Here is a 14854-nt window from a genome sequence, read left to right on the forward strand (position 1 = left end):
CGGAACAAAAACATTGGCTTGACACAAAAAAACAGCTTTTGTTAAAAGCAAAGTTATTAACAAGGGACTATTGTATTATATAACACGGCGCAATGTTGCCGCATGCACCTCAAAAATTTTACAAGAAAGAAAACATAAACACTATATCAAATTTAAATACGCCTTCGAGGCTTTGTCCGTTGCACTAAAAGGGTAGGAAATAAGATCTATAGATATAAATAAAACCAATGATCACTCACCCTGACACTTCCACTTGCAACTTCCACTCATCACTTACTACTTCAAACAATGACATCAGAATAAATTATCTCAAAAATACACATATAAAGCAATTGATTTACGCCAATTATCGAGCTTTTTGTTAAAATATCTTTTGTGATTTTATTTTGGGTATTTAACTTTTAATCCTTAATGCTACACTAGTACTGCTTTATATTTTAAATTTCATAGTTTCAATTCAATCGATTAGTCTTCACTTAATATTCAATATGGATAGATACATATTTGATTTGTAATATAGTCAATGCACCGATTGATGTTCGATTGACCTATAACAGCTACGAAAATTAAATTCAATAGCATAGTGAATAACACATATCTATCTCTGTATTTTATTAATTTTATACTCGATATTTTGTTCTGGCTTATTTAATTATTATTTTTCTTATCTTGAGTTTGCTTTAGTTATGAGCTACGCAATCTCTTTTCGTGATGTCAAAGGCTTGCTTGAAATAGACGAATAAAGCTTTATATCATATTCATAGGCTGGATCAAAGGTCTATCTCATAAGATAGATATTATCTATTTATGGACGGAAGCCACATTCCTATTCACCTATAATTTCTTTACCGTATATAAATAGTCTGATATGTAATATTGAGATGTATAATTATTTTATTTCAGATAGTGCACATTACGTGTAGTCTCTCTTTTTATTTAAATTTTAATTCACATATATATTCAACTAACAAACCAAAATTTCTTAAAAATACTGATGAAAATATCATATAATGAGATACCATCATTCGTCGTTCAACCCCAGAATCGCCAGACGCTGCTTCTAGCTTTGAGTATATACATCCAAGCATTTATAAGAAGCGTTATAAAAACAAAAACGACTTATAAACTAATGTATAAATGTTTTATACATAGCCTTTTAGATAAAGTATGCATTAATTATAAAGGTATTTCAATGTTTCAAGAGTAAAATAAAAAAATTATACGCAACATACTGGTTTTCTACTTTCATGCTTCATCACACAATTTTCGAAAAATATGAATGGGAGCAAACGAACATCTTTAAAAGTTTAACGCCACTGTATGTTTGAATAAAGGTTAACGATGCTCCGTTGAAGTAGAACTATTACTTTCTCGTGCATTCGAATCTTTTTTTCATTACTTTACTTCAGACGGCAATTATTAATGGCTTTAAAACCGACATTTCGTGGTTGTTAGAAGTAGCTCTGCGAGGATTTGCAGCTCGGAATTCACAAAGGAACATGCTCATTAGGCAACTTCTCACGTTGTTTCACAGAGGATTGGCTTTATTTTATTTTTATCGAAATTTCACTTTAACGTGTCCCCACATTGAAATTTCTGTACATAATAAACATTTAGCTCTATAAACTAAAATTTACATTGCATTAAAAAATAACTCATTTTATCATTGAATAAATATGGTACGAAATATTGCCAATTTGCACCTACTACCTATAAGTATGTGCATTAAGTTGCCTTTTTTTATATTTAATTTTTCGTTGTTTTAATATAATATTATTTAAGCATCTAATAAATGTCAATCAAAGAGCGAACTTAATTTTATTAAATTTGTAAGGACGAACTAATTACTCACGATATTCTATCTAAAGCATGTAAAATGGCTCAGTGAATATGATATATGTATATTCATATCAGACACTGAAAAAAATTAATTACATTCCCTAAAAACCGCTGGAAAGGGTCTATCCATTTTATCACACATGTTGCCCAAAAGGGTCAAGAAAGCGAGACTCAATGCTTTTAAAGCTCTTAGAAAAGATAAACTTTGGCTATTTGAAAAATATAAATAGATGCTCAAAGAATGAGCAAAAGTCATTTAGTTCAAACTCAACTTTATATAAGTTTTAACTAAAAATTAGATATTGTTATAGATTAAGAATTGAATTGTAACACTCGCTAAGTAAACAGAATTTAAGCCAAATATCTTTGGGTGATTAATTGAAATGTTCTTAACATACAGTTCAATTGTTTTTTTTACTAGACTTAAATTGCGATCTCGTAACAGTTTTTTATTTGAGAAAATTAATATTAGTCTCAAGAATAATATAAATACAATAAGAAAGGATACGGCAGATATATCGCACATGCTGTGGTGTGTGCCGGTTTATTGTCGTGGTGAATCAGCTTTGATTACACATTTGTTAATTTGTTAGTATACACCTGGGAGTGATTTATTTTTACGTATTTTTACATAATTATTTCTATTGTTATTTACTTAATATTATTTTATATTGCTTTTATAGTAAATTATAGAAAAAATTAGAGATTCTCAAAGTTTTATTGCTTTGAATTATTTTCCTACTTTTTTATTAGTATATTTTATTTATTTATTTTAACGCTTTTTTATTATTTAATTTAATTTTACATATTTTTCATATAATTTTTGGCTTCTGTGAATTTTTTTATGATAATTCAGAGGCTAAACTTTTTTTTATTAAATTAATATAAAATATTTTTATGTTAATTTATTTCGTACTTTTTAATTTATTGCTATAAAAATAATTAACATTAAATTAAAATATTATATAACTATCTGGGGTACCTCAAAACAGTCAAATAAGTCGACCACCGTACATGTACGGCGATACTGCTCAAAGGATTAAGAAATTTAAATAAACATTATGCTTTCTTTTGCATAGATAAATTCCATAACCGTACGCTGTTCTTGTATTGCAATTTTCCTCAGTATTTAAATTATAGAAAATACTGAATAGTATTTTCCAGCTGTGTTTTGGTAAAGCTTATTATCAACTGTTTTGTACATGAAACTGTTTTGTAAATCAACTTAATTTATTGTTAAAAATTTAATTTTTGTGTGTGAGGGCTTATAAGACCCGCATGATTGTGCTGAATGTGATTGCTAGACGCATTTTAAAATATAAACATTAATGGAATGTAGTAGATTGTCCTGTTAAATGCAGACAGTATAACAATTTGCCCTTTGTAATACGCTTCAAGCTGGAAACACACAGCCATAATTATGGCCAATTATCTTACGTTCGTAACAACCGCAAAGCTCAAGATTAATACGAGTAAGCCGACAATATTGACAATAAATATGTATATATTGTACATATAATGTGGCCCAGAAAAATAATAAATATTTAAATGCTCATATAGAAAATATAGCACAAATGTAATATTTTTTTCATATTATATACATTTCTAAATATAATATTTTACTTACTACACGTCACTCTTCAAACCGTTTATTTTTCTTCAGTACATATTCACCTTTCCTATTTAGTATACATATGTGTTAGAATGTACTGCCAAATTTAAAATAACCCCTCTTAAAGCTATGGAAAAGAGAGCCCTTATGAATATATTTTAAAGAAAGGAAAAAAAGCACATCAGATATTTACCATATTAGTAGTCCTAGAAAAGCATATATTGTACTAGACAGCATAATAACATAAATATTTTAACAAACCTAACACGACTAAATTGGCTATAAACTCTATTTGGTTGCTGATTTTGAGAAATACTCTGATTTTGAGAAATACAATATATTTTTGCTTTCTTTACAAAAAGTACATAAGCATATTATGATTGTTTTTTAATACTTTTTACACATATTAAATGTTTACTAAATATTTATAATTATTATATAGCATTGACAGTAAATTTATACATATATACAATCGTTTTTATTTTGCCATCCCATATTTTTTTCAGCTATAGTTAAACTTTCGTTCACACATATTTTCGCACAACATTATATAGGGTAATTATAAATTTCTCGTTAAATATTTCTTTAATGTATACTAAAAATAGCTTGGCGGCCGGAAACGGTTTTAATTCGCCATACGTTGAACTGGACCGGAAGTGGAACGGTTGAGAGTGCACAGCAGTTTCCGTTCCTGTCCGTCTACTACCCTGAAATACTAATGGTTTCCATTTTGGCGCAAATCTAAGCTGATATATGTTTCATTTTTATTTTCTGTCGTATTATAAAAATATTGCAATACGCTATACATCAGTATATTAAACTAAATAATAAAATGATTCCTACAAATATACTTATACGGATATTTTATGGAGGAAGCACCCCGACAGAAGGGGATGATAAACGAGGCGTCAAGAAGCGATAATATGTCCGCCTTCTGTTACATTCTGAGAAACCTCCGAATCCAACCACCAATGGGGCATAATTGGTGATTATCGCAACCTCAACTTTTTTACGGAGGTTACAGTGCTAATCTTTAAAAATATTATATTTAATTTATATGTACGTGTAAAATTGCATATTGTTAAAATTAACTTGATTAACAAAAGTAATTATTTGCCAAATAGATTAAAAAATTCACTACACTTATGAAGGAAATTATCTAATTGGCTTTTTACTAATACATGTGAAAATTTACTCTTAGATCCGCGTGAAACGCTAATTTTGCTGGCAAATACTATAGTCATAGTTTTGCTGGCTAAATGTATTAAATATTTATGATAATAAGAACATATTTTATGAAATACAACAACTATATTCTTACGAGTACGTCTTACCTTGATGCACTCACTTCAGTCGCACTTACTTCATGCTTGCAATGTGTGGATTCAAGGTCCTGGACAGTCAGATTTTGGTCAATAGTTGCATAAGACCTAGGACCTTCACATCATTAGCAGCTACGACCCTTATCTCCTGCGAGTCTAAACTTGACCTCCTACCTGGGCTGTTACGAGTGAAAGTCACATTCGAGTAAACCAGCGCGATACTATCGATAATCTAAGCATCACTGATTAATTTAATTAGACCAATAGCGGATATTAGTAATATTATAGGGGAGATAGTAGCGGTCAGTCGCGGTCAACATATATTAATTTGCTATAAATGCATCATAATGCTTTTTACACAAAATAGTTTTCGACTTAGTCGACATGAACGTCCATCTGAGCAAGTAATTTGAGTAACCATGGATCGTTTTCGCACTACGCATACACTAATTGATAATACGCATCCGCAGAGACGTCGTACAGTTGTTTCTGCTGAGAAGGATCCGAATGAGTCGATTCGTTATCGTGAACAGAAATTGGAGCTGTGTTCATCTACTTTATGGAATATTTTGCGGAAAGATCTTGGTTTATAAGCTTACAAGATCTAGCTCATGCAAGAACTGAAGCCGCTTAACCATTATGTGCGTAGTACATTCGATGAATGGGCCAAAAACGGGATTTCTCTTGATCTTCAGCTTCACAACAAAATTTTGTTCAGCGATGAGGCTAATTTTTTGTTCAATGCCTACGTCAACAAGCGAAATTGCCGCATTTGAAGTAAAGTAAAGAAAGTTCATAAGCCATTATTGAGACGCCATTACAGCCACAAAAAATCACTGTTTGGTGTGCTTTATGGGCTGGTTAAACATTACAGTCAACGGAGAGCGCTATAGATCTATGATTACTGACTTTTTCGTTCCTCAATTGAATGGCAGAGCTATGGTTTCAACAAGTTTTCTGTTAATGTTTCTGAGTGATTAAAATGACGGTGGCAATATATAAACACGCGCCGTGTACAGTTGTGCAGTGTTAGTGTTTTTTATTCCTTTCTGACCCTTAAAAATATTTGTAACTATGTTATTTTTGGCATATTAGAGAACGTAATAACACGCGCCGTCACTGCGTCCGTACGGTGCCGGAACGTGCCCGGAGCTTCATTATTTTCCGAACGGAGCGTGAAGACGCCGCTCGCATTTCCCGGCGCCCCTGCTTTTTCGCCGCATCGCGTACGGACCGCTTTAATCGCCAATTATAGTGAACTGCCAGCGATCGTTTGTACTAGTATTTTTTCTTCTCTTTCTGCCCACGTCCGCCTGTCAATAGGGGATGTTTCCCCGGCGAGAAGATTGATGGCAAGAATGTCAGCCACTGTAGATTTTTCCCGACGATTTTTAGCCTTTTTTTCGCAGCGGCTCCTCCGTGATTTACGCCCGTTCCGAATCCGAAAGTATATCGGAAATTCGACGCTTTTTTGCTATATTTTTTACCTTTCAACATATGCACTATTTTTATATAGAGTTACGTATTGCAATTTTTCTCGTAGACCGTCTTGATTTCTAGCATTTTTATATATAGATTGGTTGGTTATATTTTAAAAGTGCTAAGTTTATTGACTTTAACTTTGTATATTTTGTTTTTTTGCACAAAAAAATAGTTATACATATGTATTATGATCAGGGGCGTATATTCAGGGTGTGCTAGGTGTGCGGCGCACACCCGCAAAACCATCTAAAATATAAATTTAGAAATTTAGAAAATTTAGGGCATAAAGCGACATCATTTTGCATACAGTAGTATGCAAAATTTTAAAATTTTAATATGCAGTGTATAGTATGCATTGGTATTTGTCATTCGCTCTAAAAGTTTCCGCGCGACCGACACGCTATGTATTACTCATGTGGCGCGCCGACCTTGAGTGCGGCGGCCGACTAAAGTAAATTGTTCCGAGATTTAACGGCTGAAGTCGATCTGTCGGCTGGCAGCGCTCAGTAGTAAAATTGGTCTCGAATTTGGTGCGCGTACTTCAAAAACTCTTGCGTCCGTCGCTGCTTTTTTATTACATTATATCACAATAACAGGTCACTCATTTTTTATATTTTGGCGTAAAATAGTTTATTATCTTATTTACATATGATCAATATTTAATTTTCTATTCTAGATTATATTTTTTTATTTACCCCAATAATGATGAAGAATACTGTTGAAGATATTCTGAATAATCCATTTTCAAAAAGAAGTTATGAAATTAAATTGAAGATAATAAAAATTGCCAAACCACGTCCACCTCTTCCCAATTTATTTATGAAGCATAAAGACAATAAATGTGAATATACAAGACATTTTTCATTTTCATCATATGAACGAACTGAGTGGTTAACAGGCTGCGAACTTCGATCTAGATTGTTCTGTTGACCATGTTTATTGTTTTCCAAAGAAAGAAGCGTGTGGAATAAAAGTGGATTTGCTGACCTTAGTCATCTGATAACGGCACTGAAAAAACACAAAAAAGCGCAGTACACGTTCAATCATTTTTTTCTCTCAAAATGTTTGGAAAACAACGAATTGAAGTCATGATTGACGCTCAACATAAAGCTAATATAAGTCAACATAATGAACAAGTTAATAAAAATAGAGAAATATTAAAACGAATGATTGACGCAGTAGTATATCTAGGAAAACAAGAACAACCTTTTCGAGGCCACGATGAGTCTTGTAATTCACTAAACAAAGGAAATTACCTTGAATTTTTAAATGCACTTCGAGAATACGATTCTGTTTTGGATACTCATTTAAATACTGCAACGGTGTTTCGTGGTACTTCCCCATCCATACAGAATGACATAATTGAAGCAATTGGTGATGTTATTAAAGATCATATTAAGGAAGAAGTAAATTCAGCAAATTTTGTCGCTATTATTCTTGACGAAACTTCAGATATAATGACGAACTCACAGCTCTCGACAGTTTTGCGTTTTGTTTATGAAGGTAAAGTTTACGAGCGGTTTATTGGCTTTACAGACGTTAGCTCTGATGAAACAGACGATGGCTTATTTTGCCACGTTGTAAATATAATTGAAGAATTTCAAATTCAAGAAAAATTAGTTGGACAGACTTATGATGGGGCGAGTGTAATGAGTGGGCATATTAATGGTTTGCAAGCCAAAGTACTCGAAGCTTATCCATTGGCCATTTTTACACACTATGCTCATATGTTGAATTTAACATTACAACAAGGTCTTTCCAATATAAAAGTGTGCAAATCATTCTTTCAAACTTTAAATGGATTGTCTGCATTCTTTTCGAAATCTTCCAAACGAATAAATGCTTTACAAGAGTTTGTAGGTAGAAGACTTCCTTCTGTTACACCTACAAGATGGAATTACACATCACGGTTAAGTAACACAGTGCAAAAATACAGAAATGAATTTACGGACTTTTTTCGAGACGTCGTGAAAAATTGTGAACTATGGGACCCCGACACTAATAAAAGCACGAGATTTTCTTAGCTTTTTGGAAGATTTTGAAACAAGAAAACTTCTCCACATATTTTCAAACCTTTTTGGAAAAACTGATGTGTTATACAACATTTTACAATCCAAATCTTTTGACATATTATATTGCTGTAAGAAAGTTACCGAAATTTTGCAACAACTCAGACATGAACAGGAAAATAATTATGAAACATTATGGGATTCTTATGTAACGGAAGAAAATTATCCAAGACTGAGTAATGATTTGCTTGTTGAAGAAAAGCACGCGTTTAGCCAACTATTTAATACAATAGTTGATAATATATGTAAGCAAATTGAATACCGTTTTTCTTCAATGTCCAAATTGGAATATTTTCACCTTCTGGAGAAAGAATAATATGAGCAATATAAAGAAAAATTTCCAAATGAATTACTTACCAAACTGCAACAATTCTATGGAACATTATTTGATTATATAAGTTTAAAAAATGAGCTTGCTGTTGTTTATCATTTGCCTGAATTTGCAGAGAAATCTGTTCATGAGCTTGTACAATTTATGAACACAAATAATCTTGAGTCAGGTTTTCAGGAAATAGATAAATTAGGCAAACTAATATTAACTCTTCCAAGCAGTACTGCTTCAGCAGAACGTTCATTTTCTGCTCTGAAACATATTAATAATTGTTATCGAAGTACCCAAGGCCAAGAAAGGCTATGTGGCCTTAGCGTGATTTCAATAGAAAAAGGGATCCTTGTGGACATTAAAAAGAAGAGAACTTTTTATGACAGCGTGATAGAAAAATTTGTGATTAAAGAAAGAAGATTAGATTTTATATATAAATAATTATAATTTTATGTTTATTGGAAATTTGATATTTTTATATAATAATATTTTAGATTAGGTTTGATGTTTATTTATTTATTTATATATGGGAAAAAGCTGTAAGGCAGTTTAGGCATGCCAAAACCTCGGCTAATAAAAATGAAAAAATGTACGTTTTTTTAATTTTTTATAGCACACCCAATATTAACACCCACCGTACGCCACTGATTATGATCCGACGATAAAGATTATTTATAAATTATGGTTAATCCACTGCTGTTTATCATTTCTTTATTTTATTTATGGTTCATGTGTGATTCAGAAGGTAAGGTCTAAAAAGGCCAGCTAGCTTGCGAGAAAGATACTGCCCTTGATCGGGTCTCTAGAACAGTCTTAAAGATAACAGAGCGCTGCGTTAATAGTTTTTTAAGCTTATGTTTCTTATCATAGTCAATTTTATCATTTATTCACTTAATCAGCTATGGATTTCTGATTTCTTAATTGATGCTCCCTGAAACGGCAGCTACACAAAAAAATGAACTAAATGTTACGATAATATAATTAAAAACTGATTATTCTCCTGTGATCATGATTTATTATTTTATATTGAATTTTTAAGCATTAATATTATTCATTATGTACGTTGTGATTATATAAGTTGGACTTATATTTATAAATATATTATTCATTTATGATAGATATAAACACCTTGTTAAAATAAAAAATGTAAAAGGCATACTTATAATCGATGATTTTCTCATTTCTTTTATTTTTCTTACAGGTGTCTTTGATGTCCAGAATGGTGCCGTCTCCCGACTGGTTCATTGGAATCGACAGCTTCGATCTATGCGTCAACGGCAACTGGCTAGACAGCATAACCATTGAAGTAACTGCCTTTAAAGACATTCTGCGAGATCTGATCGAGAACGTCGTCACTTAACCAATTTATTTTGCAAACTTTCCAGGTAGATCCTATCGACGCCGGTACCGACAACGGGTTCACCTTCACGGCGCCCAATTGGCCGACTTCACCTCAGGGTGTCGCGTATCGGATGACAGCCAGATACCCGTCTCATCCGGCCGGCTCCTTCTTCTATCCCCACATCAAGAGATTGCCACCGATTGCCACTTTTCAGTTTATAAAGGTGAAATTTCCTATTGTTCTACTGCACGCCTTTGTTGCGCATAATTGAATTTTAGCGAGCGTTCGCCTTCCAAAATTACTTCCATAAGAATGAAGAGCGTCGCAAAAGGAAATGCTAATTTTCCATACACTGTCATAATTCCACCAGTGCCTCGGGCATTCTTTGGTGCGAATTTATTTTTAAAATAAACACCAATAAGCGCTCGCGACGCCTCTGGCGTGAAATAACTTCTTCATCGACATTACTATTGTAGTATCAGCATCACGAATATATTTATACTTTAATTTAATTACTTTTTGATATACCACAAATGCAGAAATGTTAAATAAATCTAAATTTACAAAATTCGTTTTAGAATCTTATATATAATTGTTCTAAGCCGTCGCTTCCGGACGCGCATAACTTTAAACGAAACATTCTCCGTTCAATTCTATACTCTATAAATCGTATCGCTTTGTATGAACGGTGTGTAACAATACACGTAAACAAAGGAATTATAATAATAAATAATAATAAAAATAAAAATTGAATTTGCTCCGATTGATTTTCGAGCCGCCGGCAATGCGTTCTGTTGTTTCGACCAATCAAAAATAAGCATTCAAATATTCAAATAGCTTCGACCAATGAAAAATAAGCATTCAAATTCAAATAAACAGTACCGTGACAACGCTTTTATTTAATAATAAAATTTTGCTACGCGACAATAATTTTCATTAATTCGTCATTTGACTGAATATAAATAATCGGATTGCAAATTAACTAGGTGTGTTATAACTATGTTAACTTAAATATATACATAATGTGTTGAGGATTAGAAGAATACATTGATTAAACTAGATAAACAATCTTCGTAATAAAATTTTCAAATTTTGAATTCCCGGCGACGGGCTCCGAGGCCGAAAAGTGAGTTTTTCCTTTTTTAATAATCGGATTGCAACTTAACTAGGTGTGTTATGACTATGAAAATTAAATATATACATAATGTGTATAGGATAAAAAGAATACATTGATTAAATTAGATAAAGAATCATAAAACTATCTTCGTAACGAAATCTTCAATTTTGAATTCCCGTCACCGGGCTCCGAGGCCGAAAAATGAGTTTTTCCTTTTACAATACATAAAAATTATCGTTGTTTCTGATTTAATGCACATATTCGTTAGATTTTACGAATTGCAAATAAATCCTTAGTATGTATGAGGATTGAAAGTTAATGTCGATCAAATCGGCGCTGTCGGAACGCTATATCAGCCAACGGACAGCTTATAAACGTGTAGTTTCTTGGATGTTATCTAATAAACAACATTTTACAATGATTATAAATATGTGATTGCATACCTGGAATAATCGATAGCCAAAATATCTAAGAGTGGGTTATTTTTAATTCCGATGTGGCAAAATATGTGCAATTTTTGTTCTGTGCCTTTATTCCTCTTTCGGAATAGCCAAATTTTAGATATTCAGTTACATCAAACTTATGTAGTATGTTCTTTAAAAAGAGAATACTTGCTGACAGTGACTTCAACATGAGAAGATTCACTCTTTGTTTATATATACCAATTCTACGTTATAGGCATATAGGTCATCAAATTGCTCCATCATTGCTTCTGAAAAGTAATTAAAAAACAATAAGAGTAAACATTAAACACATTATTACTACTAATATAATCCATAAATTAAATTTGAACGACAACCGAAGAACAAAATTAACGGAAATTACTGTAGAGGATTAAACACGTAGATTGACATATCTTCATCTTCTTCAAAATAGTCGCAATATGTCATACATTAATTGTTTGCCATACGTAAATGTTATTAGGTCTCTCATTGATTCTGGAAATTGACTGTAAACGATACTATATATGGGTAAAAAGTAAGTTTTTGTTTACACTAATATGAGATTTTTCATTATTACTACCATTGTAATATGTTTAATTAACTTTGGCATGTATATCTTAAATTGCCTAATCACTGCTGTTTGTCGTTTAATATTAGATCCTAGAAAGTCAATAGTAATTTTGTTAGAATAACCGTGATTCATATAACCAAACACTTACTGGCACTCATAATTTATATTTCGATATAGTCTATAATTCCAATGGTAAATCACTTTGAATCATCTTCAATTGTAACTTAGTAAGAAAAATGCTTTGTTTAATTAACATATTTTACTGTTTATTGAATCGCACTAAGCTGTATCCCGGCGCGCGCTTGACTGATGACAGAACTGTCAAATGTAAGCAACTGAGGGGATATCCCGATACATGATCGGGATATCACCGCGCGCTTAAGAACGAACTACGAAATTGATTTTAACGATTTAAATTGTAAAACACTTATCAATATATGTTTAAAAATCATCAAATTCTAAAAAAAATATTTTTTAAAATATTTTTAGTTTATACGGTATTTAAAATATAATATAAATAATGTGGATTTTTATTAGCTTCTCTTAACAAAAAAAAATATGTACTTGAATTTTGGCGAACGTTGACAATTTAAATTAATAGTTTTTGAAGAATTTTTAAAATTTCGCTTGAAAAAACATTTAAAAAAAAAGGGGGAAAATTTCAAAATAAGTACTATTCATTACCAACCAACTACTAAACACATAGTGTTGCAAAAATCTCTCTTACTGACCCCTTTGAAAGGAAACTACACAAAATTGTAAAATATTTTATAACTAATTTAATTTTTTTAACTTATTTAAATATTTTTTAAATTATAAAGTTTTAGAATAAATTTTCAAGATTTATTCAAAATATTTTTTTCAACCTTAAAAATATTTTTTATTTTATTATGGATTTTAAATATTCTTAATTTATTATAGATTTTAAATATGTTTAGTTTATTATTAATTTTAAATAATGTGAAAATTTTTTGCACTTATTAATTATTAAAATTAATAATGCTGCGCAGATAAATCATTTACTTTAAAAAATATATAAATATAAATATTTTTTAATAAAAATTGACAAAGGTCTCAAAATTATTATTATTTTTAAAGCGCACTTTTGGTCTAAAGTAACAAATTAAGTGCTTGATATTTTCAGTTTATTATTTCTTTCTAATTGGCTTTTATATTTACACATAAAACATATAAACAACTTTTTTAAATTATAAATCAACTTATGGTGTAACTAAAAAAAGTTCTTATTACTAAGATTTAAATTTATGATAAAATTGTGTTATATGCAATTTATTCATTGGTTCCGTAAGCTTCGCTGTATTGAGATTTCACTGTACAGTTTTTAATTTATTATTATCTAGCCAAGTTCTAAACCTATTTATAAATGATATGCAATATTTAGATTTATCATTAAATATCTAAGTTTCAAATATAACGATAAAATTTAACGTTTCAAATCTAATAAATAATATAAAATGTTTTCTTCTGGAAATATTTAGTCAAGTTGTAAACCTTTTTTCAAATGAATTGAAAATGTTAGTTGTTTTTTTATAGATTAAACCATTTTGTCTATTATTGAAAATCCTAAATAATAATGTCTAATTTGAACCATTCATTTTTTTTAAATATTTAAAAAAATCAGAACGAAGCAAAAATTATATTTAAAACCCAAAAAGTTGAGGGTCCGGTATACGCACACTCGCTAGCTTTCGGTACCTCACGATAGTGAGGTACCGACAGCTAGTTCGGAATTAATTATAACATGAGTCAATTATTTTGGACTCTTTTTTATGCTAATGGAATTAAATAAATTACAAAGGATATATGTATGTATGTATTTAACATTCTACTTTTAAAAAGTATTCATATATAAAAGCAGCAGTGACTTCACATGATAGCGATTATCTTGCAATATCATCAACTGCCACTCTTTAGACCACTCAGGAAGTTGAAACAAGTATATCATATTTTCATGAGAGCTCTATGAATACCATTGCAGAATCATTACCCTAAAAAGGAATACGTATTCCAATGACTACTTACATATGTATATGCATATTGGCGTTCCAGTCTATACATTGCAATTGGACTAGCTGTAGTAAAGTATTTGTCACAAATCTACACAGACAGGTGATCAAACTTGTTCCTGGAAAAGTACAAAATTTTTATTTTTTAGCGTACAAAAAGCTACCATGCAAAACGTATTTCCTTTATACCATGTCTATCGATATACTCATACACGTAAATCCATATATACATATGTATATTCAGATTATTTGTATTTGCAACGACAAGAAAAAATACGGTTTTTCTCGTTCTCTATTTACTTATTTGGTGATCGATAAATTAACAACAGTGCTTTGTCGTCATTCAGTGAATAATTCTGGAATTTTTCGAATATAGAAGCGTTAACCATAGAAATGCCTAAAAAGCTTAATGAGCACATTTTCCAGCCGACCGCCCAAAGCACAAATTTTCCGAATGTGTAACATAAGCGTAACTAATTAAATAATTCGCACGGCTCGGCTCTAGTATCAAAGCGCCTAATGAATGGAAACTTGATTGCATCGCATTGATCGAGAAACTGGCGTTCTCTTATGACTCACTTCGATTGTAAACCTTTTAAGGTGATACTAGCAAACCAGTCGTCAGAAATGTCTTGTATTTATAATATTATGAAATGAGTTTCACTATATTTTTAACCAATTTTCTCGATAAATAACATCAAGAATCAT

At 31.1% G+C, this 14854-nt stretch overlaps 1 protein-coding gene and 1 long non-coding RNA gene across 5 annotated transcripts in view; one reads left to right on the forward strand and one right to left on the reverse strand.

The window, feature by feature from the left end:
- Positions 1 to 14854, forward strand: part of mspo (M-spondin) — a 228287-nt gene that overhangs the window by 209179 nt on the left and 4254 nt on the right. The window contains exons 3-4 of the mRNA XM_088202600.1: positions 9848 to 9952; positions 10032 to 10211. Of these exons, the coding sequence (XP_088058726.1) occupies positions 9848 to 9952; positions 10032 to 10211 (285 nt within the window). The remainder of the gene's footprint in view (positions 1 to 9847; positions 9953 to 10031; positions 10212 to 14854) is intronic.
- On the reverse strand, positions 10609 to 13053 carry LOC148227295 (uncharacterized). 4 transcript variants are annotated; one of them, XR_015812048.1, is made up of 4 exons: positions 12129 to 13051; positions 11931 to 12054; positions 11717 to 11817; positions 10609 to 11643 (listed from the first exon to the last, which is right to left on the reverse strand). It is a non-coding gene; the product is annotated as an uncharacterized LOC148227295 (long non-coding RNA). The 4 variants fall into 4 exon arrangements; XR_015812049.1 differs by having other exon boundaries at positions 10609 to 12054; positions 12129 to 12208; positions 12268 to 13053; XR_015812046.1 differs by having other exon boundaries at positions 11717 to 12054.

The sequence above is a fragment of the Plectrocnemia conspersa genome, unplaced genomic scaffold, assembly GCF_051122295.1.
Source record: "Plectrocnemia conspersa isolate PC_06_02 unplaced genomic scaffold, ASM5112229v1 ptg000013l, whole genome shotgun sequence".
NCBI classification, from domain to species: Eukaryota; Metazoa; Arthropoda; class Insecta; order Trichoptera; family Polycentropodidae; genus Plectrocnemia; species Plectrocnemia conspersa.